The 23729-nt window shown below is 46.2% G+C and overlaps 1 protein-coding gene across 2 annotated transcripts; it reads left to right on the top strand.

The window, feature by feature from the left end:
* The first annotated feature begins 2970 nt into the window (after positions 1-2970).
* Positions 2971-19133, top strand: LOC137417415 (YY1-associated factor 2). 2 transcript variants are annotated; one of them, XM_068103327.2, is made up of 4 exons: positions 2971-3090; positions 10013-10141; positions 17722-17886; positions 17978-19133. In XM_068103327.2, exons 1-4 carry the CDS (start codon positions 3065-3067, stop codon positions 18264-18266), a joined length of 609 nt encoding a protein of 202 aa, XP_067959428.1. In that variant the 5' UTR covers positions 2971-3064; the 3' UTR covers positions 18267-19133. The 2 variants fall into 2 exon arrangements, with proteins under 2 accessions (XP_067959428.1, XP_067959421.1); XM_068103320.2 differs by having other exon boundaries at positions 3017-3501.
* The last annotated feature ends 4596 nt before the right edge of the window (positions 19134-23729 follow it).

Here is a 23729-nt window from a genome sequence, read left to right as displayed (position 1 = left end):
AGAAACCGACGTTGTTTGCTAGACAGCTGTTGTAGACACCGACTTTGTTTGCTTGACAGCTGTTGTGGAAACCGACATTGTTTGCTAGACAGCTGTTGTAGAAACCGACATTGTTTGCTAGACAGCTGTTGTGGAAACCGGCATTGTTTGCTAGACAGCTGTTGTAGAAACCGACGTTGTTTGCTAGACAGCTGTTGAAGAAACAGACGTTGTTTGCTAGACAGCTGTTGTGGAAACCGACGTTGTTTGCGAGACAGCTGTTGTGGAAACCGACGTTGTTTGCTAGACAGCTGTTGTGGAAACCGACGTTGTTTGCGAGACAGCTGTTGTGGAAACCGACATTGTTTGCTAGACAGCTGTTGTGGAAACCGACGTTGTTTGCGAGACAGCTGTTGTGGAAACCGACATTGTTTGCTAGACAGCTGTTGTGGAAACCGACGTTGTTTGCGAGACAGCTGTTGTGGAAACCCATGTTGTTTGCGAGACAGCTGTTGTGGAAACCGACATTGTTTGCTAGACAGCTGTTGTGGACACCGACGTTGTTTGCGAGACAGCTGTTGTGGAAACCGACGTTGTTTGCGAGACAGCTGTTGTGGAAACCGACGTTGTTTGCGAGACAGCTGTTGAAGAAACAGACGTTGTTTGCGAGACAGCTGTTGTGGAAACCGACGTTATTTGCTAGACAGCTGTTGTAGAAACCGATGTTGTTTGCTAGACAGCTGTTGTAGAAACCGACATTGTTTGCTAGACAGCTGTTTTCGAAACAGACGTTGTTTACGCGACAGCTGTTGTAGAAACCGATGTTCTTTGCTAGACAGCTGTTGTAGAAACCGATGTTGTTTGCTAGACAGCTGTTGTAGAAACCGACATTGTTTGCTAGACAGCTGTTGTAGAAACAGACGTTGTTTGCGCGACAGCTGTTGAAGAAACAGACGTTGTTTGCTAGACAGCTGTTGTAGAAACAGACGTTGTTTGCTAGACAGCTGTTGTGGAAACCGACGTTGTTTGCGAGACAGCTGTTGTGGAAACCGACGTTGTTTGCTAGACAGCTGTTGTAGAAACCGACGTTGTTTGCAAGACAGCTGTTGTCGACACCGACGTTGTTTGCTCGACAGCTGTTGTAGAAACCGACGTTGTTTGCTCGACAGCTGTTGTCGACACCGACGTTGTTTGCTCGACAGCTGTTGTCGAAACCGACGTTGTTTGGTAGACAGCTGTTGTAGAACCCGACGTTGTTTGTTAGACAGCTGTTGTAGAAACCGACGTTGTTTACCAGACAGCTGTTGTAGACACCGATGTTGTTTGCTGGACAGATGGTGTCGACACAGACGTTGTTTGATAGACAGGTGGTGTGGACAGAGACGTTGTTTGGTAGACAGCCGGTGTGGACACAGCCGTTGTTTAGTAGGCAGCTGGTGTAGACAAACACAGACATTGTTTGGTGGACAGCCAGTGTGGACAGACACAGACGTTGTTTGGTAGACAGCTGTTGTAGACAGATACAGACGTTGTTTCGTAGACAGCTGGTTCGGCAGACACAGATGTTTGGTAGACAGCCGGTGTGGACAGACACAGACATTGTTTGGAGGAGAGCTGGTGTGGACACAGACGTTGTTTGGTAGACAGCTGGTGCGGACACAGATGTTGTTTGGTGGACAGCTGGTGTGAACACAGACGTTGTTTGGTGGACAGCTGGTGTGGATACAGACATTGTTTGGTAGACAGCCGGTGTAAACACAGACGTTGTTTGGTAGACAGCCGGTGTAAACACAGACGTTGTTTGGTAGACAGCCTGTGTAGACACAGACGTTGTTTGGTGGACAGCCGCTGCAGACACAGACCTTGTTTTGGTAGACAGCCGGTGTAGACACAGACGTTGTTTGGTAGACAGCTGTTGTAGACACCGGCGTTGTTTGCTAGACAGCTGTTGTAGAAACTGACGTTGTTTGCTAGACAGCTGTTGTAGAAACTGACGTTGTTTGCTCGACAGCTGTTGTAGACACCGACGTTGTTTGCGAGACAGATGTTGTAGAAACCGATGTTGTTTGCTAGACAGCTGTTGTAGACACCGACGTTGTTTGCTAGACAGCTGTTGTAGAAACCGACGTTGTTTGCCAGACAGCTGTTGTAGACACAGACGTTGTTTGGTAGACAGCCGGTGTAAACACAGACTTTGTTTGGTAGATAGCTGGTGTCGACACATACGTTGTTTGGTAGACAGCTGGTGTCGACACAGACGTTGTTTGGTAGACAGCCGGTGTAAACACAGACTTTGTTTGGTAGATAGCTGGTGTCGACACATACGTTGTTTGGTAGACAGCTGGTGTAGACACAGACGTTGTTTGGTAGACAGCTGGTGTAGACACAGACGTTGTTTGGTGGACAGCCGGTGTAAACACAGACATTGTTTGGTAGACAGCTGGTGTAGACACAGACGTTGTTTGGTAGATAGCTGGTGTCGACACATACGTTGTTTGGTAGACAGCTGGTGTAGACACAGACGTTGTTTGGTAGACAGCTGGTGTAGACACAGACGTTGTTTGGTGGACAGCCGGTGTAAACACAGACATTGTTTGGTAGACAGCTGGTGTAGACACAGATGTTGTTTGGTAGACAGCTGGTGTCGACACAGACGTTGTTTGGTAGACAGCCGGTGTAAACACAGACTTTGTGGACCACTCGATGTAATTTGTGACGTGTGATGTGAAGGAGACCGTTTTGAGTAAAAACCGCAGAGGTTAAAAGTTTTGGGCACACCGTGTGGTTCTTCTGCAGACCACGTGGGACGTCCAATGGGAGTGTAAATACACAGAAAACAAACCGATAAAAACCAGGTATCTTTCTGAAACGAGTTGCTGCGTAATCGCCAGAAACACAGCAGACGTCTCCGCTTCGGCAGAACGATCACCAAGCATGGAAACATGGGCTGCTTGGTGCCGAAACGCCATTGGCTGCGCGCAAGCACGTGGGCGGGCTAGCCGATTTCCCATTGGTCCAAGAGCGACGGGAGGGAGGGGCGGCGGCCCGTGCTGCTGCCTGACGCCGCCGTAGGCGCTTCACGGACATGTCAGACCGGCGGGTCCTCTCCAGGTACGTCGTCGACTCGCTAGGTATCGGTTCCATGAAACTCCACGGTAACCGCGTTTTCGATCCGAGAGCGGCGCACGGACATCTTGTCCGGCGACACGTCCGAAGCGACCATCATGATATGTAAATGAAGCGCGTGCTTTGCGCGACCCCTTCCCTGGCCTGGGGGCTGCGGATCGTCCGGCCATGGCGCTGCCTGCGGGGATCGACCTGCGCACACCTCGTCCGTAACGACGCTTTTGGACGGGATGGGAAGGGAAACACCTGCGTTTGATGGAAAAGCGATATGGAATCAATCCGTGCGCTGGGCTGCGACATCTACTTATTACGTACGCGGGAGGGATCTGATCCATACATGAAGATGGAACTCCAGGCTGCACTTCGTGGATTTTGTATCAGACGGAATAATCAAAGGCAGGTGTTGGTTTAACGGTTCAGGTGCTCGGCTTAAGATCTTGGGGGTCCTGAGTTCAAGCCCCGAGGTTTCTGTTTAATTAGTGCCAGGTGGGTTGACTCAGCCGGTCACCTTTCTCAGGTCGGCAAAATGATGACCAGGTGACTGGTGAGAGTGACTCATTTGAGGGTCCTGGGTGGGACAAGTGACCCGTCCAACATGGTCTTGTAGCGAATGAAAGGCCTGTGCGTCTGAAGACAATAATGGAGTGCTTCTTCTTCTCTACAACTCAAGTGTAAACTCCAAGTTATGTATGGAGGTTCGTGGTTAAGGGTTTGAGAGTAGAGGTTGGTGGTTAAGGGGTTGGGAGTAGAGGTTGGTGGTTAAGGGGTTGGGAGTAGAGGTTGGTGGTTAAGGGGTTTGAGAGTAGAGGTTGGTGGTTAAGGGGTTTGGAGTAGAGGTTCGTGGTTAAGGGGGTGGGAGTAGAGGTTGGTGGTTAAGGGGTTGGGAGTAGAGGTTGGTGGTTAAGGGGTTGGGAGTAGAGGTTGGTGGTTAAGGGGTTGGGAGTTGAGGTTGGTGGTTAAGGGGTTTGGAGTAGAGGTTGGTGGTGAAGGGGTTTGAGAGTAGAGGTTGGTGGTTACGGGGTTGGGAGTAGAGGTTGGTGGTTAAGAGTTGGGAGTAGAGTTTGGTGGTTAAGGGGGTGGGTGTAGAGCTTGGTGGTTAAGGGGGTGGGTGTAGAGGTTGGTGGTTAAGGGGGTGGGTGTAGAGGTTGGTGGTTAAGGGGGTGGGAGTAGAGGTTGGTGGTTAAGGGGGTGGTAGTAGAGGTTGGTGGTTAAGGGGTTGGGAGTAGAGGTTGGTGGTTAAGGGGTTGGGAGTAGAGGTTGGTGGTTAAGGGGTTTGAGAGTAGAGGTTGGTGGTTAAGGGGTTTGGAGTAGAGGTTGGTGGTTAAGGGGGTGGGAGTAGAGGTTGGTGGTTAAGGGGTTGGGAGTAGAGGTTGGTGGTTAAGGGGTTGGGAGTAGAGGTTGGTGGTTAAGGGGTTGGGAGTAGAGGTTGGTGGTTAAGGGGTTTGAGAGTAGAGGTTGGTGGTTAAGGGGTTTGAGAGTAGAGGTTGGTGGTTAAGGGGTTTGGAGTAGAGGTTGGTGGTTAAGGGGTTGGGAGTAGAGGTTGGAGATTTAGAGGTTGGTGGTTAAGGGGTTGGGAGTAGAGGTTGGTGGTTAAGGGGTTGGGAGTTGAGGTTGGTGGTTAAGGGGTTTGGAGTAGAGGTTGGTGGTTAAGGGGTTTGAGAGTAGAGGTTGGTGGTTACGGGGTTGGGAGTAGAGGTTGGTGGTTAAGGGTTGGGAGTAGAGGTTGGTGGTTAAGGGGGTGGGTGTAGAGGTTGGTGGTTAAGGGGGTGGGTGTAGAGGTTGGTGGTTAAGGGGGTGGGTGTAGAGGTTGGTGGTTAAGGGGGTGGGAGTAGAGGTTGGTGGTTAAGGGGGTGGTAGTAGAGGTTGGTGGTTAAGGGGTTGGGAGTAGAGGTTGGTGGTTAAGGGGGTGGGTGTAGAGGTTGGTGGTTAAGGGGGTGGGTGTAGAGGTTGGTGGTTAAGGGGGTGGGAGTAGAGGTTGGTGGTTAAGGGGGTGGTAGTAGAGGTTGGTGGTTAAGGGGTTGGGAGTAGAGGTTGGTGGTTAAGGGGGTGGGTGTAGAGGTTGGTGGTTAAGGGGGTGGGAGTAGAGGTTGGTGGTTAAGGGGGTGGTAGTAGAGGTTGGTGGTTAAGGGGTTTGGAGTAGAGGTTGGTGGTTAAGGGGGTGGGAGTAGAGGTTGGTGGTTGAGGGGGTGGTAGTAGAGGTTGGTGGTTAAGGGGTTGGGAGTAGAGGTTGGTGGTTAAGGGGTTTGGAGTAGAGGTTCGTGGTTAAGCGGTTGGGAGTAGAGGTTCGTGGTTAAGGGGTTTGAGAGTAGAGGTTCGTGGTTAAGGGGTTGGGAGTAGAGGTTGGTGGTTAAGGGGGTGGGAGTAGAGGTTGGTGGTTAAGGGGGTGGGAGTAGAGGTTGGTGGTTAAGGGGTTTGGAGTAGAGGTTGGTGGTTAAGGGGTTTGAGAGTAGAGGTTGGTGGTTACGGGGTTGGGAGTAGAGGTTGGTGGTTAAGGGGTTGGGAGTAGAGGTTGGTGGTTAAGGGGTTGGGAGTAGAGGTTGGTGGTTAAGGGGTTTGAGAGTAGAGGTTGGTGGTTAAGGGGTTGGGAGTAGAGGTTGGTGGTTAAGGGGTTTGAGAGTAGAGGTTGGTGGTTAAGGGGTTTGGAGTAGAGGTTGGTGGTTAAGGGGTTTGGAGTAGAGGTTGGTGGTTAAGGGGGTGGGAGTAGAGGTTGGTGATTAAGGGGTTGGGAGTAGAGGTTGGTGGTTAAGGGGTTTGAGAGTAGAGGTTGGTGGTTAAGGGGTTGGGAGTAGAGGTTGGTGGTTAAGGGGTTTGGAGTAGAGGTTGGTGGTTAAGGGGTTTGGAGTGGAGGATGGTGGCTAAGGGGTGGGAGTGGGGGTTAGTGGTTAAGGGGTTTGGAGTAGAGGTTGGTGGTTAAGGGGTTTGGAGTGGAGGTTGGTGGCTAAGGGGTGGGAGTGGGGGTTAGTGGTTAAGGGGTTTGGAGTAGAGGTTGGTGGTTCAGCGGTTGGGAGTAGAGGTTCATGGTTAAGAGGTTTGGAGTAGAGGTTGGTGGCTAAGGGGTGGGAGTAGAGGTTGGTGGTTATGGGGTTGGGAGTAGAGGTTGGTGGTTAAGGGGTTTGGAGTGGAGGTCGGTGGTTAAGGGGTTTGGAGTGGAGGTCGGTGGTTAAGCGGTTTGGAGTGGAGGTCGGTGGTTGCGGGGTTTAGAGTGGAGGTTGGTGGTTACGGGGTTTGGCGTGGAGGTTGGTGGTTACGGGGTTTGGAGTAGAGGTTGGTGGTTAAGGGGTTGGGAGTAGAGGTTGGTGGTTAAGGGGTTTGAGAGTAGAGGTTGGTGGTTAAGGGGTTTGGAGTGGAGGTCGGTGGTTAAGGGGTTTGGAGTGGAGGTCGGTGGTTACGGGGTTTGGCGTGGAGGTTGGTGGTTACGGGGTTTGGAGTAGAGGTTGGTGGTTACGGGGTTTGGCGTAGAGGTTGGTGGTTGCGGGGTTGGGAGTAGAGGTTGGTGGTTGCGGGGTTGGGAGTAGAGGTTGGTGGTTACGGGGTTGGGAGTCGAGGTTGGTGGTTACGGGGTTGGGAGTCGAGGTTGGTGGTTATGGGGTTGGGAGTATTGGTTCGTGGTTAAGGGGGTGGGAGGGGAGGTTGGTGGTTAAGGGGTTGGGAGTAGAGGTTCGTGGTTAAGGGGGTGGGAGGGGAGGTTGTGTGGTTAAGGGGTTGGGAGTAGAGGTTGGTGGTTATGGGGTTTGGAGTAGAGGTTGGTGGTTAAGTGGTTGGGAGTCGAGGTTGGTGGTTATGGGGTTTGGAGTCAAGGTTGGTGGTTAAGGGGTTTGGTGTAGAGGTTGGTGGTTAAGGGGTTGGGAGTAGCAGTTGGTGGTTAAGGGGTTGGTGGTTATGGGGTTGGGAGTAGAGGTTGGTGGTTATGGGGTTTGGAGTAGAGATTGGTGGTTAAGGGGTTTGGAGTAGAGGTTGGTGGTTATGGGGTTTGGAGTAGAGATTGGTGGTTAAGGGGTTGGGAGTAGAGGTTGGTGGTTACGGGGTTTGGAGTTGAGGTTTGTGGTTAAGGGGTTTGGAGTCGAGGTTGGTAGTTAAGGGGTTTCGAGTAGTGGTTGGTGGCTAAGAGGGTGGGAATGGGGGTTAGGGTTTGTCATTTGTATTATAAATCCAAATGTGGTTATGGAAGCCGAACCAGCAATGAGAGAAACTCAAACTTTGTTTTCAGAAAGAATTGAAGAACATGAAGTGGTTTACAGAAGGCATTAATTATCAAGCCCAGTCTGACTTCTTATGACATTCATGATCAGATTTCTCCAAACATTCCTGTCCTGCACTGCTTTCCAAAGGTCTGGCAGAGACAGTTTGGTTGCATCCTTTATCCCATCCATCCAGCGCATACAAGGTGTGCCTCTTCCTTTCCTCCCTCAACCATGCCCAGCATGCCCAGGTAGTAACTGCAAGTGCTGGAGAGCAAACTACAGCAGAGTATCCAGAACTATGGTTTGTGATGGCAATTCAACATTTTTATGATCAGCAGGTCAACATACCCACCAGGTACACTCATGACACCGAACGCACCAGGTACACTCATGGCACCGAACACACCAGGTACACTCATGACACCGAATGCACCAGGACGTCATGACTTTCAGTACTCCGATTTGGTTCTCATGAGAAGCGAGTTGTTCACCATAGCCGGATACCAAGCCACCATGGGTCAGCTTTAATCCGATCAAACAACGAAGCAGACCTCAATCACAGAAGCATACCAAATGTCAGGAGCTCGTTCTTTTGTTGGAGAGCCATTTACGACTGGACCAGCCTTCCTGAATGTGTCAGCATTGCTCCCTCTGTACAAACTTTCAAGAACAGACTCGATTTGCACTGGCAGTCTATTCGGTTCCAATCAAAATCAAAGACAGGATGACTCCAAAGGAGTCAGATCCTCCTCTTCCGTATATCTGATTATGATTGTAGGAGAGGTCAGGTGATGAAGGATTTGTACTGTTTTATTTGCGTAAATAATAAATAAATGGTTCCAAGTCATACGACTGCCCCTGTACCTGCTTGTGCAAATACAGGAGTCGCATTCTGTGACCGGGACTTGGCAGAAGCAGACCCAAATGACAGTTCTAGCCAGGGTGGTTGTGACCCAAATGATAAATCCAGCATTGGTTGTGACCCAAATGATAGACCCAGCGTTGGTTGCGACCCAAATGATAGACCCAGCATTGGTTGCTACCCAAATGATAGATCCAGCATGGGTTGCTACTAAAATGATAGATTCAGCATTGGTTGCGACCCAAATGATAGACCCAGCATTGGTTGCTACCAAAATGATAGATCCAGCATGGGTTGCGACCCAAATGATAGATTCAGCATTGGTTGCGACCCAAATGATAGACCCAGCATTGGTTGCTACCCAAGTGATAGATCCAGCATGGGTTGCTACCCAAATTGTAGAACCTGGGTGGTTGAGACCCAAATGATAGACCCAGCATTGGTTGCTACCAAAATGATAGATCCAGCATGGGTTGCGACCCAAATGATAGATTCAGCATTGGTTGCGACCCAAATGATAGACCCAGCATTGGTTGCTACCCAAATGATAGATCCAGCATGGGTTGCTACTAAAATGATAGATTCAGCATTGGTTGCGACCCAAATGATAGACCCAGCGTTGGTTGCGACCCAAATGATAGACCCAGCATTGGTTGCGACCCAAATTATAGATTCAGCATTGGTTGCGACCCAAATGATAGACCCAGCATTGGTTGCTACCCAAGTGATAGATCCAGCATGGGTTGCTACCCAAATTGTAGAACCTGGGTGGTTGAGACCCAAATGATAGACCCAGCGTGGGTTGCTACCCAAATGATAGAACCTGAGTGGTTGAGACCCAAGTTATAAACCCAGTGTGGGTTGCTACCCAAATGATAGAACCTGAGTGGTTGAGACCCAAATGATAGACCCAGCGTTGGTTGCGACCCAAATGATAAACCCAGCATTGGCTGCAACCCAAATGATAGACCCAGCATTGGCTGTAACCAAAATGATCGACCCAGCATTGGCTGAGACCCGAATGACAAAGCTTGATCAGAGGAGATGCGGTTAAATAGAAAAATACCAGTTCAAAGTTGAGGCAACTTGTTTATAATGTCATTAAACTCTCATTGCATAAATATTTTGTTGGAAAATGCCATGAGAAGAGGCCTACTGACATTGAAAGGGTCGTTCCTTGCACTCCCTACAGATCTTCACTGGATGTGGGATAGGTACCGGTTTATCTCCCAGGGACTCATTTGCACTCTGAAGGAACTAGAAGGAAACCAAAGAAACCTCCATTCCTACTTCCTGTTCATACATTAATAAAGGCGAGGGACGAAATGGGCTCGTCTCGACGTCCTAGTGCTCGCTCTTCACTCATCGTATCACATTGCCGACCATGTTTTCCGGTTTGAGAGGCGACGGCTGTGTTGCACACCTTTTAACTAAAGGAAGTGATGAGATTTGCGGGTACCTTGCGCCTACTGGTCCCACCTTGCAGTAGATAACGAGTCATGGCTGGACAGCGTTCCAGCTCGGAGGCAGGTAATGCAGTTTGTCAAGGGTTATTACACTTATGGATTGTGTGGATGTTGTAAGATCCGTTTGGTATTCCCATCCGAACCCACTGTTTATTCGGGATAACAGCTTAAAATTTCTTCCACCACGTTGATTTGGCCAGGGTTGAATAACATCATTGCAATTCACGAATGGTAGGCCTCATGTCCTTATAATGCGTACAATTTTTACACAAGTTCCTCCACGACCTGTGCATGAGACTGGCACGTTATATTAAAATGAGTCCCCTCTCTCTCTCCCCTCGTTTACTCCATCACACCCACCCTTGGTGAATCCATCCCGCTCTTGCGTTGGCGAGTAGACCAAAACGTTCCACAAAACCCCAGCACACAGAGGATGGGTTCTGGGACTGCAGCGTCTGCACGTACCGGAACAAAGCTGAAGCGTTCAAGTGCAGCATGTGTGACGTTCGCAAAGGGACGTCCACCCGGTGAGTACGCTCCACACGGGGTACGCTTTCAATTAGGGTACTGCAACGGGTGTTCATACCTACTAGGCCTTTGCCAATCGGTTGGTCAGACTTGAATTCCAGGTGATATCAATTATTAATTTGGGTATTTCAAAATTTACATTCTTGCACCTTTTGTTGATCGTTTGCAAAGGGAAAAATAAAATATATGTACACTGGTGTGAAAAAGTAAGTACACCCCATGTAAAGTTTTGACTTTTTCAACATATTTCAACATACAGCTATTTGATCTTCATTTCAACAATATTGAGAGATAAAGGTGATATAATATAACAAATATCATGAAACATTTACATTTCGTCGTCCATTGTATAATTTAAATAAACATAAATGGAAATTTCGCATGTGGAAAAAGTAAGTACACCCTTGGCTGTAATAGGTGGTATTTCCCCCTTTGGCAGAAACAACCTCAAGTAGGCATTTCTTATAACTGTCTACCAGTCTCTGACATCGACCGGGAGAAATTTTTGCCCACTCCTCCATGCAGAATTCGATCAGCTGTGCGATGTTTGAGGGGTTTCTTGCATGCACAGCTCGTTTCAAATCCCCCCACAACATCTCGATGGGATTTCGATCCGGGCTTTGACTTGGCCATTCCAGAACCCTCCATTTCTTTCTTTTCAGCCATTCCATGGTGGATTTACTGGTATGTTTAGGGTCATTGTCATGTTGCAAGGTCCACCTTCGGATGAGCTTCAACTTTCCGACAGATGGCCTCACATTATCCTCAAGCACCCTCTGGTACAATGAAGAATTCATAGTGGATTCTATGATAGTGAGCTGCCCAGGCCCTGATGCAGCAAAGCTGCCCCAAACCATAATATTTCCACCACCATGCTTTACAGTTGGTATCAGGTTCTTGTGGTCAAATGCTGTCTTTGGTTTTCGCCAAACATGTCTTCTGGTCCTGTGGCCAAATAGCTCTACCTTTGACTCATCTGTCCAGAGCACATTGTTCCAGAAGTGCTGGTCTTTGCCTCGGTGTTCATTGGCAAACTTTAGTCTTGCCCTGATGTTCTTTCTGGACAGCAAAGGTTTCCTCCTGGCACACCTCCCATGTAGATCAAATTTGTGCAGCCTCTTTCTAATGGTAGACCCGTGCACTTTGACATCAACAGTGGCAAGAGCTACCTGTAGGTCCCGTGATGACATTCTGGGGTTCTTCGAGACTTCTTTCAGCATCTTGCGGTCTGCTCTCGGGCTGAACTTGCTGGGGCGGCCTGGCCTGAACAAGTTGGCAGTTGTTTGGAATCTTCTCCACTTGTAGATGATCTTCTGGACAGTTGAATGATTGATTTCAAATTGTTTGGAGATCTTTTTTAATCCCTTCCCAGACTCGTAGGCATCTATAACCTTCTTTCTGAAAGCCTCAGAGAGCTCTTTTGATCTAGGCATGGTGATGCCGCACTCTTCAACAACAAAGAGCAAACCAAACTAAATGTCTGAGGTTTAAATAAGACAGATTCCTCCAAGATCCTCTCTAACGACGTTCTAATCATTTGCACCTGAGCTGGTGCACCTGATTCTAATTTTTGGTATTTGAAGTAATGATAAATGTAGGGGTGTACTTACTTTTTCCACATGCGAAATTTGCATTTATGTTTATTTAAATTATACAATGGACTACAAAATGTAAATGTTTCATGATCTATATTATAATAGCCGTAGATGATTCTGTCTGTCTGTCTGTCTGTCTGTTGGGCGTCTGTCCGGGGTGTGGCTTACTCGGTTTGCAGAGTAGCTCCACCCATAGCTCCACCCATTCTGGGAGTGGCTTCATCTAATTATAAACAAATATCCACCATTTTATTAACTCGCATAGCTTTGAGGCCTGTTTTGTAGGCCCGTGGTGTCTTGCTCTCTCTCCCAGTTTTATTTCAAATCAAATTCGATATATCATTTCATTTTTCACAGTCGCTAACATAGTTTTAGACTCGGTTGAAAAAAAACGGGAAGGAAATCCAATGAAAGTTGCCGTTTATAGAACAAAATTAATTCTCAAAGGCCTGTAAGTGTAACTTCAAGGCCATTGAGTCTCTCTCACGCCTTTATCTCCAATCTAACTCACCATATGATTTCATTTTTATCGATGGTTTTGGACTCGGTGTCAGCAATAATTGAGAACATTCCACACACGCGGGAAAATGCAGAGATATATTTTTAAAAATCGCTTAATGGTGTATCATACACCGCCCAACATGACACCGATGGCAACGTGTCGATATATATTAAAAATTCGCTTTTGCTTTTCCGTTAAGATATATTACTTTTTCATTTGATGACAGTCGTCACAAAAACGTCAACAATGATGCCGACATATATTTCTTCGTTTTTATTTAATTCAACATTATTAGCCGGAAGTAAAATATGTTTCAGGAAATTACCGAGAGATATTTCTTCGTTTTTTAAAATTAGTCATGTGCGAATACACTTTAAATAGGTTTATTTGAAATCTTTAATTTTCCACAATATAATTTACTTGCCATTTATCATTTGATGATTACGAGACAAATTCCTCTTGAGGATCGTGACAATTCATGCGCTGCGTGGAAACTTCTATTTCCAAAATGAATGAGCCGATCGATGAAGAACGCAGACTTGAACAGGATGCAGCAAGAAAACGAATGAGACGGGCGAACGAGTCCATCGACGAACGTCAATGCAAACTTGCGGGGTCACCCGTAGGAATCCCACGGGCATGGATGTGTGTGACATTTCGACATATTGAGTTAGATGCTGCACATTCATTTTTACAAAATGGTTACTGGCAAGTCATCAGATCCAGAAATGGTGTAAAAACCACCGTTTAGAGGCCATTTTCCCCGCAAAGCGGGGGTCGGCCTTTTCGGGGGACCGTGGTAGTTGTTGTTTTTTGGTCCCCTTTTTGAAGCAATGTTTTACGGCCGGATGCCCTTCCTGACGCCAACCCTTTTTGCCGCCTTCAACGACAAACAGGGAATTACCAGTGAACTGGTACTCAATTTGCCGACCTCGGAAGGATGACAGGCTGAGTCAACACCCCTGGCATTAATTCGGCGATCGACCGAGATTCGAACCCAGGATCCTAGGATCCTAAGCCGGCACCCTAGCCGCTAGCCCAACACCAGAAATGGTGTCATGAACACAATTTCTTTACGCGCAAGCACAAAAGCAAGACGGGCCGATTTCCGATTCCGACGGGCCGATTTCCGATTCCGACGGGCGAGACGGCCCGATTTCCGATTCCGACGGGCCGATTTGGAGCAAGAAAAAGAACGAGACGGGAGAAAAACGAGAGAAACGAGACGGGGAAAGCCGATTGGAGAGGCGAGTGAGGCGCGATTGGAGAGGAGTGTGAGGCGCGATTGGAGAGGGGTGTGAGGCACGATTGGAGAGGAGTGTGAGGCGCGATTGGAGAGGAGTGTGAGGCACGATTGGAGAGGAGTGATTGGAGGGGAGTGTGAGGCACGATTGGAGAGGAGTGTGAGGCACGATTGGAGAGGAGTGTGAGGCGCGATTGGAGAGGAGTGTGAGGCGCGATTGGAGAGGCGTGTGAGGGATTGGAGAGGTGAGGGATTGGAAAGGAGAGGGATGTGAGGGTTTGGAGAGGAGAGGAGTGCTAGGTGGAGAGAGGAGAGTGTCAGGTGGAGACAGGAGAGTGTCAGGTGGAGACAGGAGAGTGTCAGGTGGAGAGGAGTGAGGGGTCACATATTATGTGAAATAAATAAATTGTGTTCATCACACCATTTCTGGATCTGATGACTTGCCAGTAACCATTTTGTAAAAATGAATGTGCAGCATCTAACTCAATATGTCGAAATGTCACACACATCCATGCCCGTGGGATTCCCACGGGTGACCCCGCTAGTATTTGTTATATTATATCACCTTTATCTATCAATATTGTTGAAATGAAGATCAAATAGCTGTATGTTGAAATATGTTGAAAAAGTCAAAACTTTACATGGGGTGTACTTACTTTTTCACGTGACTGTATATATTTTTGTGTACAAGATCGAGGCTCGTGTAAGAGCTAACATTAATCACATAAAAACAAACTGACACAAAAAACATATGATCAAGGGAGCGGGAGACAAGATGGGGAGAGAGAGGGAAGCACACAAGTACAACATTTGAGAGCAGGGACATCGGGAGATCTGTGGGAGGGAGAGGGCTTGGGGGAAGGAGGCATGGGAAGTGGGTGGGAGGGGTGGGAGAGGTATAAAACACATGGACACTGCTCGGACTTCCAAGGAAAGAAGTCGGTATTTCAAAAAAGTGGATCTGGGGTGAATTAACTGGGGTAGAAAAGATGAAGGTTTTGGATGGGGGAAGATAAGAGATGGTGGTGAACAGCTGTTTTAAAGACCTGGAGGGACGAGTAGGACTGAAGAGTGAGGGAGTTTGTTCCAGAGGTGGGAGAAAAGAGGAATGAAAGAGTGAAGGTGAACAGAGTCTTGATTTTGGCAGTTTCACCAAAGAGGGTTGCTGGCAGATCTTGTGCGTCCTGTAGGAATATTTGGGGGACAGCTGGGGGAGCTAGGCCAGAGAGGAGTCCGTAGAAGACAGAAAGACCACCAACCTGGCTGCAGTGAGTGAGTGAAAGGCCCTTGGAGTTAGCTTCATCGTGGGAGATTCCAATGATTCTGAAAATTGCTTTTCTTCCTTTTTCTTCCTTGTATTAAAACGAAAAATAAAAAAAAATGAAAATATTTTTTAAAAAATCCAATTCTTCCTTGTATTACTTCATCATAGCAGTTTTGTAACTCGGCCTGTCATGTGCTTGAAATTTGTTTCCGATGTTGAAACCTTGTTGTTTGTGGTTCAATTCAAAGTAACAACTAGAGTTCACAAAACACCTTTACCCCATGCAGTCTTGAGAAACAAGGACATGGTTGGCGAGCGGCGAATTTAATTGGTTATGACGATGTCATATTTTGTCCAATTACTGCTAAACGGAAGGTATTAAAGTGGCAACAAGGCGACTTGTGTTCTTCAGTGTTCAAGTATATAATTTATTTGAAATAAGATTTTAAAGAATGAATGAATCGATGATCGTTTTAAGGCCATTTTCCCCGCTTGAGCGGGGGTTAGCCTTGCGGGCCCCATGACAATCATGGTTCCCTGTTTGAGGCAATGTTTTTATGGCCGGATGCCCTTCCTGACGCCAACCCTTGGTCGCCTCTTACGATGCGCAGGGATACAGTGTACCTATTCTAAACCGGGGTACACACCGGGATCATTCATCCCAGCAAGCTGGTACTCAAATTTGCCGACCTCGGAAGGATGACAGGCTGAGTCAACCCCCCTGGCGTTAATTCAGCGATTGACCGGGATTCGGACCCAGGATCCTCGGACCCCAAGCCGGCACCCTAACCGCTAAGCCAACACCAGGGATCAAACAAACCTGCTAAATGAGGTGGTGTAAAAGATGTTGCATTTTAAGATTGCATTGATTGATGCATTGCATTTGCATTTGCATTGCATTTGCAGATTGCATTTTAAGATGTTGCATTTAAGATTTTGTAAAGATTTTAAAGGTTGTAGAAAACCCCCACAAAAAACCATAAGTTTACCACCGTTGATGCAACATCTTTTACACCACCTCATTTAGCAGGTTTGTTTGATTGACAGTTGTTCGGGTCGCCCTACCTTTTGATTGGTACTAACCAACCAATTTATGAATGTGTTATACACCGCTCCTTTCCTATGCCATCTCCAGGCGCTGCATAACGTCATTGCCGGGCTCGGGGCTCGGCAATGGCACACGCTGAAAGGGAGTACTCAGTTTACACTCTGGTATATTGTTTGTCCGGGCGATATCTCAGCCATCCTTTGAGCTAGGAAGCTGAAATTTCAGCACAATAGTGAGGAAGTACTTTGTCAAAAACTGTATTTTTGTTTTTTGATTAATCAATTAATTACTTAATTATTATTGATTAATTAAGTACTTATTTATTTCCTTTCTCTTCTGGGCAATATCTCAGGAACCTTTTGAGCTAAGAAGCTGCTCAAAATCACAAATTTAGTGATTTGGCTGTAAAGGCTATTTTTGATTTATCGATTAATTATTAGATTAATTTTTTTTTTGTTATTTTATTATTAGATTAATAATTTAATTATTTTACGATTACTATTTATTTGTTTTAATTATTAATCACTTTTTTTTTTTTCCAATCTGGGCAATATCTCAGGCACCTTTTGAGCTTGGAAGCTGATATTTGGACACAACAATGACCAAATGATTTGGCGGTAAAGAGTATTTTTGATTTATTGATTCATCCATTAATCGATTTATTATTAATTGATTAATCAATTCATTATTATTGTTTTCCATTATTGACTTTTTAAATTAATCTCAAAAAGTTACAGCTTCGGCTGAAACACTGGTGGTTGAGGAATGCTATTATGCAATTGATTAAGAAATTGTTTTACGATTATTAGGCCGAGAAAAATATATTTCCGGTCTCTGGTCAGCACTCACATCGATTTTGACCCTGCGTGTCAACAATTTTTATTTTTATTTTTTAATTTCCAACGGTACCTACAACAGCGCGCGCCTGTTGTTGCCGGGCCGGCACGCTATCTCGGGAAATACGGATCTGTGAGGGTCGCCATTGGAATCTACTTTCGCGCACGGTTCTCCCCTACAAAACTACGTTTAGATTGTCCAATCCAACCAGCCGTTCCAAAGATATGAGTAGTTTTGTTGTGCCGTGCCGTCATGAATCCAATCGGCTGGATATTGTCATTTATTGATACGAAGACGTTCTTTGTCGGGTTCGTGTGAAGCAACCAGAAGGCCTAGAGAGCTGTGGGTGGTCTCGTTAGTTAGGCCTGGGCCCTGGATCCTATCTCGTCTGTCATGAAGTTGTAAGTGTCTGTGATAATCTGGTGGACTGGGAGAAGAGATCGTGGGAGACCATCGGCCTGTTAGACCACTTGCACAAGCGCAGTGTTGACGCGATCGACGCATTGGAATGTTTGACGGTACGGCGAGGCGGTCTCGAGAACGAAATGGCAGTCTATAATATACTTGAAGAACTTAATGATTTTCAGAATAAATACATTTTAAAATAACTTAAGCTTGTGTTCATTATTTACAAAAAGGCCTACCAGTCCCATTGGCTGTCTTTAATTTCTCTTTGGACGGTGCCACAGCAGATCAGGAGGACCACAAGGCATGAGGACACAAAAAACAACACCTTTATATGTGCAATCCATGCTTTTCAAAAAATAAAATTAAAATTTAAAAAAACCGCATCGCCGCATCAATTCTGGAACTTTGGTCTGACCAGAGACCAGCAATATATTTTTTTCGGCCTTACTTATTGATTTTAATTCCGCAATTTATCAATCAATTATTGTACACCTCTCCCTACCAATACCGTCTTCTATGTGCTGCACAGCGGTATCGCCAGGTGCCAAATGCGCCCTGGCAATGCCATGCTGGAGGATATTTATTTATTTGGCATGGGGCGGTGTACTTTGAATGTATCTGTACTTGTTTGATTTGCTTTTTTTCTCTCAACCCTTACCCCACCTCGCCCCTCACCACAAAGCAAACCTCGCTATTCACAGCTGGTGGCACAGCAAGTAGTTCAGCAGTATTCCACCACACCACCTCCAGCCAAGAAGGACAAAAAGGAGAAAGTTGGAGAAAGGGACAGAACGGAGAAGGACAAGGATACGCTGTTGCATAACAAAAAGAATGGGAAGAAAGTCAGGTAAGACAGGTAATGCTTGTGTACGGCAAAGTAGTCCATTATTCTGAATCAAAACTTAACTAACGGTGTCACCTCCCCCATGGGATTTCAGGCCTCGGTTAAAGAACGTCGACAGGAAGAGCGCGCAGCACTTGGAGGTGACGGTGGGAAGCTTGACAGTAATCGTAACGGACTTTAAGGAGAAACCGAGGTCGGTACCAACCTCCGCGTCATCCTCGCCCCCGCCAGCTTCGCTCTCTGCACATGGAAGTGGCACTCCCTGCTGGGAATCTCTGGGACAGGCGCCGGCGGCTATGTCCGAGGCAGCAGGCGACAGCTCCCCGTCCCTGCCTTCTACGCCCAAGATCGACGTCCCTCTGATGAACGGCGATGCCGAATGAGCGCGCCCGAAGAGCGGTGAGGCGGCTCCCATTGTACAAAGCCGAAGGCTCGTCCGATATTTTAAATGTCTGTGCAAGTTTGTCGTGTCACCATTTACTCGATCGTCGTTCCACGTTGATAATTATCCACACAGCGGAAGCAATCTGGGGGATGGAGGAGCGTCCCACGTATGGAATCACAACGATTGTAATCCGCATCATGTAGTTAACCACTCTGCCACGTTCTTTCGATGCCATCGCAGCCGTGGATGCCCTGCCGATGTTCCGATAATACCATCCAACCAAGGAACCCAAACTCGGCATCCTCTTCTGGCAGGAACAAAAGTGTACATATCTCCCGAGTTATAAACTTCGTAACGCTGCTTCGTAACGCTGCTTCATAACGTAACGCGGCAGCTTCCGATATCAACCTTCTTACAAAGGGACGTTCCAAGCCATAGCAGGTATATTGCAAAATCACCTTAACGGAGCATCCAGGTGTCGACAACACCGTTTAATGGAAGATGTGATTCTAATGCAACACGAACTGAAACGCTTCGAAAAGATATTTTGACGATCCTTCCTGCTTGTTAATTTATTGAACGAATCGTCCGAAATTCGTTGCTTGCAGACACTAGCTCGTTTGTTTGCTTTGATCCGAGCACACTCTTGCTGTTTTAACGTCTTTGGTTCACGTTTTTGATTCTGCGCAGCATTAATCGACGTTTGTAAAGAGAGCTATTTGCATACCGATGGATTCGGTTTTTATTTCCTGGAGGACTGGGATCTGTTTTCAATCCCATTATAAAGATAGACGATTTGTACATACATGGCTTTTAAAATACAGTACGATTACCAATCGGGATGAAATTAAATGTTTTGCACTTTTTTATGCCTCCGTTGACGAAGTCGCCGGAGCCATTTTATGTTTTCAGGTTGTCTGTCCGTCCATCCGTGATGGGTTTTCGTTACCGAGATAACTTGAGAATGGCTAAAGGGATCTTAGTCAATCTTGGTGCAGGTATGTATAATGAGGTAAAGATAAACTGACTATATTTTGGGGTCAAGAGGTCAAAGTTCAAAGTTTGTAATAGGTCTACAACTTAACGGCTAAAATGATATAATTCAACCTTGGTACAGGTATGTATAATGAGGTCAAGATGAATCGATTAGATTTTAGGGTCCCGAGGTCAGAGGTCATGTCAGGTAAAAATGTGATAACTTGTGAACAGCTGAAGGGATTTAAATTAACTTGGTGCAGGTATGTATAATGAGGTAAAGATGAACTGATTCGATTTTGGGGTCAAGAATTCAAAGTATGTAATAGGTCTATAACTTGATAACGACTGAAGTGATCTAATTCAACCTTTGTACAGGTATGTATAATGTAAAGATTGATTAGAATTTGTGGTCAAGCGGTCAAAGTCTGTAATAGGTCTATAACTTGATAACAGCTGAAGGGATTTAAATTATAACTTGATAACAGCTGAAGGGATATAAATTAAAACTTGGTACAGGTATGTGTGAGGTCAAGATGAACTGATTCGATTTTGGGGTCCCAAGGTCAGAGGTCATGTCAGGTAAAAATGCAATAACTTGAGAACAGCTGAATGGATTTAAATCAAACTTGGTACAAGTGTTATAACGATGTAATAACGTGGGCGAAGGCATATCAGTCAATGATGTGACGTCGAAGAGTGCCGTTCGTTTTTTTTTTGTTTTTTTTTCTTTCTTTTTTTGTTAATTCGCTGTCAATCGTTTACCAAGGAGTGGATAATAAAAAGAGGCCGAGTCTAACATCTATCCACTTTGGGTCCGAATCAGTTCCAGGAAATGCTTTTGCCAAACACCTGCAGCTCCATCCATTATCGAGTATCTGGCAAAAGGTACCAGGATGGGTAAAGCAATCTGAGCAACCGAATGGAGGTCAACACGAGTTAGACCAGGCCGAGCAGTTACAACATGAGCCTGAGAATTTGACGTTGCAAAAACCTTGCAGGGGCTTCTAGATTACCATACATCTGAGAATGAACGACCCACAACGTAAATCTGCGTGCAAACTCGCACCTGTTCCAGTAACCTCTCCTTATGCTATAGGACAAGGTTTTCCAACAGGAAGTTTTTTTTTTACTTATCCAAAGCTCATGGAGGAGGAGCTTGTGCATCTCATGTATGACAAATTACAATGACACTACTCGACAATGCCAAATTACGACGATGGGATTTGAACGTGAAATTTCAACTTCAGCCATGGGAGTGGATCGGAAAGCAAGTTTATTTTCTGCAAGATAACTAAGAAAGAAGAAAATGGCATCTTGCAAGTTGACGGGAGGGGTTGAAGACAGAAAACAAAAATCATGTGATGACCTGCGGCGATAGGATTATGTTGAGAGCAAGACGCCAACTGCGCGATTAGAGGGAGTCGACAAGCCAGAAAAGAAGGTGGCCTTTGCCTTTGACAGGCAATGAGTTTGGAAAGCAGAGCAGGAGACAGCCTTGACCTCTCACTTGACATTCGAGGCCGACCAGAGAGAGGAGAAGTGCTCAATTAGCTCGCCTACTCCACGCGAAGGATCCCATGGGATCTTTAACACCCACCGAGTGCTGGCAGACAGGACACCGGTTTAACATCCGTCCGAGTGACAGACCACACATTGATGAATCGCCCTTCCTGTGAAACACCAGGATGGCAGTTTATAGCTGGGTCGGGATTCAAGCCCAGGCTAGACAGCTTAGCGGTGAGAGTGCGTAGCTCTAGGCCATCCCTGTCAGCCCTAATGGGCACAATGTTGCAAGCCTTTCAGAATCACCTGTTAGGTTACCATTCCATAAGGGGAACATAAGGTACTTGCCTGACCGCAAACATGTCTGCCCGGGTCTAGAGGACAGATTGTGACAAACCTGTGCATGTGAAAGCTTTATTAATTTTTTCCCCAAGTGGAGTCAATATAAGACGCAGAGGAAAATAGAGGCTGGCAGAACATGCGTAGAGGTAAGCACACCTGCCTCCGAGCCGTCTAGCCTGGGTTTGAAAGCTAGCCCAGCTGTAAACTGTCATCCTGGTGTTTCACAGGTAGGGAGGGTCAGGCATCAATGTGTGTGACATCCATCGGATGAACGTCAAGCCGGTTAGTGTATGGACATTAAAGATCCCACGATGTCCTCCACCAAGTGCAGGTGAGTTATCGCCAGCCCCCTGATCAAGTTACTAAGGTTTGCATGGAAAGTTGGTCATTGCCAGGTCCAGCAGAAAGGACGTACCATTAGCAGAGATCCAAATTGGGAAGTTCACAAATCAGGTCGGGACCAATGGAACAGCAGAAGGCCTTCGCTACAGCGCCCTGGCTTGTAGCTTTAGAGCTACCAAGCCAGTGGTTACAGTGGCAGGTAAAAGCCACATCTGAGAAATTGAGTTGGGATTGGTGGCCATTAGATAACATACAGTCACATGAAAAAGTAAGTACACCCCATGTAAAGTTTTGACTTTTTCAACATATAGCAATTTGATCTTCATTTCAACAATATTGACAGATAAAGGTGATATAATATAACAAATATCATGAAACATTTACATTTTGTAGTCCATTGTATAATTTAAATAAACATAAATGCAAATTTCACATGTGGAAAAAGTAAGTACACCCTTGGATCTAATAGGTGGTATTGCCCCCTTTGGCAGAAACAACCTCAAGTAGGCGTTTCTTATAACTGTCTACCAGTCTCTGACATCGACTGGGAGAAATTTTTGCCGACTCCTCCATGCAGAATTCTTTCAGCTGTGCGATGTTTGAGGGGTTTCTTGCATGCACAGCTCGTTTCAAATCCCCCACAACATCTCGATGGGATTTAGATCCGGGCTTTGACTTGGCCATTCCAGAACCCTCCATTTCTTTCTTTTCAGCCATGCCTTGGTGGATTTACTGGTATGTTTAGGGTCATTGTCATGTTGCAAGGTCCACCTTTGATTGAGCTTCAACTTCTGACAGATGGCCTCACATTATCCTCAAGCACCCTCTGGTACAATGAAGAATTCATCGTGGATTCTATGATGGTGAGCTGCCCAGGCCCTGATGCAGCAAAGCTGCCGCAAACCATAATATTTCCACCACCATGCTTTACAGTTGGTATCAGGTTCTTGTGGTCAAATGCTGTCTTTGGTTTTTGCCAAACATGTCTTTTGGTACCGTGGCCAAATAGCTCTACCTTTGATTCATCTGTCCAGAGCACATTATTCCAGAAGTGCTGGTCTTTGCCTCGGTGTTCATTGGCAAACTTTAGTCTTGCCCTGATGTTCTTTCTGGACAGCAAAGGTTTCCTCCTGGCACACCTTCCATGTAGATCAAATTTGTGCAGCCTCTTTCTAATGGTGGACTCGTGCACTTTGACATCAACAGTGGCAAGAGCTACCTGTAGGTCCCGTGATGACATTCTGGGGTTCTTAGAGACTTCTTTCAGCATCTTGCGGTCTGTTCTCGGGCTGAACTTGCTGAGGCGGCCTGGCCTGAACAAGTTGGCAGTTGTTTGGAATCTTCTCCACTTGTCGATGATCTTCCGGACAGTCGAATGATTGATTTCAAATTGTTTGGAGATCTTTTTAAATCTCTTCCCAGACTCGTAGGCACCTCTAACCTTCTTTCCGAAGGCCTCAGAGAGCTCTTTTGATCTAGGCATGGTGACGCCGCACACTTCAACAACAAAGAGCAAACCAAACTAAATGTCTGAGGTTTAAATAAGACAGGTTCCTCCAAGATCCTCTCCAACGATGTTCTCATCATTTGCACCTGAGCTGGTGCACCAGATTAATTTTAGGTATTTGAAGTCGTGATAAATGTAGGGGTGTACTTACTTTTTCCACATGCGAAATTTGCATTTGTTTATTTAAATTATACAATGGACAACAAAATGTGAATGTTTCATGATATTTGTTATATTATATCACCTTTATCTATCAATATTGTTGAAATGAAGATCAACTAGCTGTATGTTGAAATATGTTGAAAAAGTCAAAACTTTACATGGGGTGTACTTACTTTTTCACGTGACTGTATACCCAATATCAGGTGAGAGGGAAGAGCCGTGTTTACACTTTTTTTGGTGATAAATGTTTAACATTCCGCCCCCTTCTCACAAGGTCCGGGTCCTACAGGTGGGGAAGGCCTGAAAATGGTAGACGTGCTAGACTTTCACAAATTGGCAGATTTGCTTCACGTTTGGTCGACTTGTTGAAGTGAATGGATATTTGGAAAAACATGAGTGAAGTTTTCCTTTTCTCGGAAGTGAACATTGAATGGTCCGTTTTGGATTAGTGGGATGGATTAATAGTAACTTATCACTTTTGGGATGGAGTAATAGTCAAAAGCATGGCATGCAAGCTTACAATACTGGCAACCTGCACGGAAATCCCAGCATGACAACCACATTTCTGAATTGTTACCAAACAAGATGACTTGCGGACAACGTAGCAAAAGCCAAAGTCTGTCCGTG

This window comes from Myxine glutinosa, chromosome 1 (genome assembly GCF_964187855.1).
Source record: "Myxine glutinosa chromosome 1, kmMyxGlut1.1, whole genome shotgun sequence".
Taxonomy (NCBI): domain Eukaryota; kingdom Metazoa; phylum Chordata; class Myxini; order Myxiniformes; family Myxinidae; genus Myxine; species Myxine glutinosa.
Note: the sequence above shows the minus strand (reverse complement) of the source record. Positions and strands in the feature narration are given on the sequence as shown.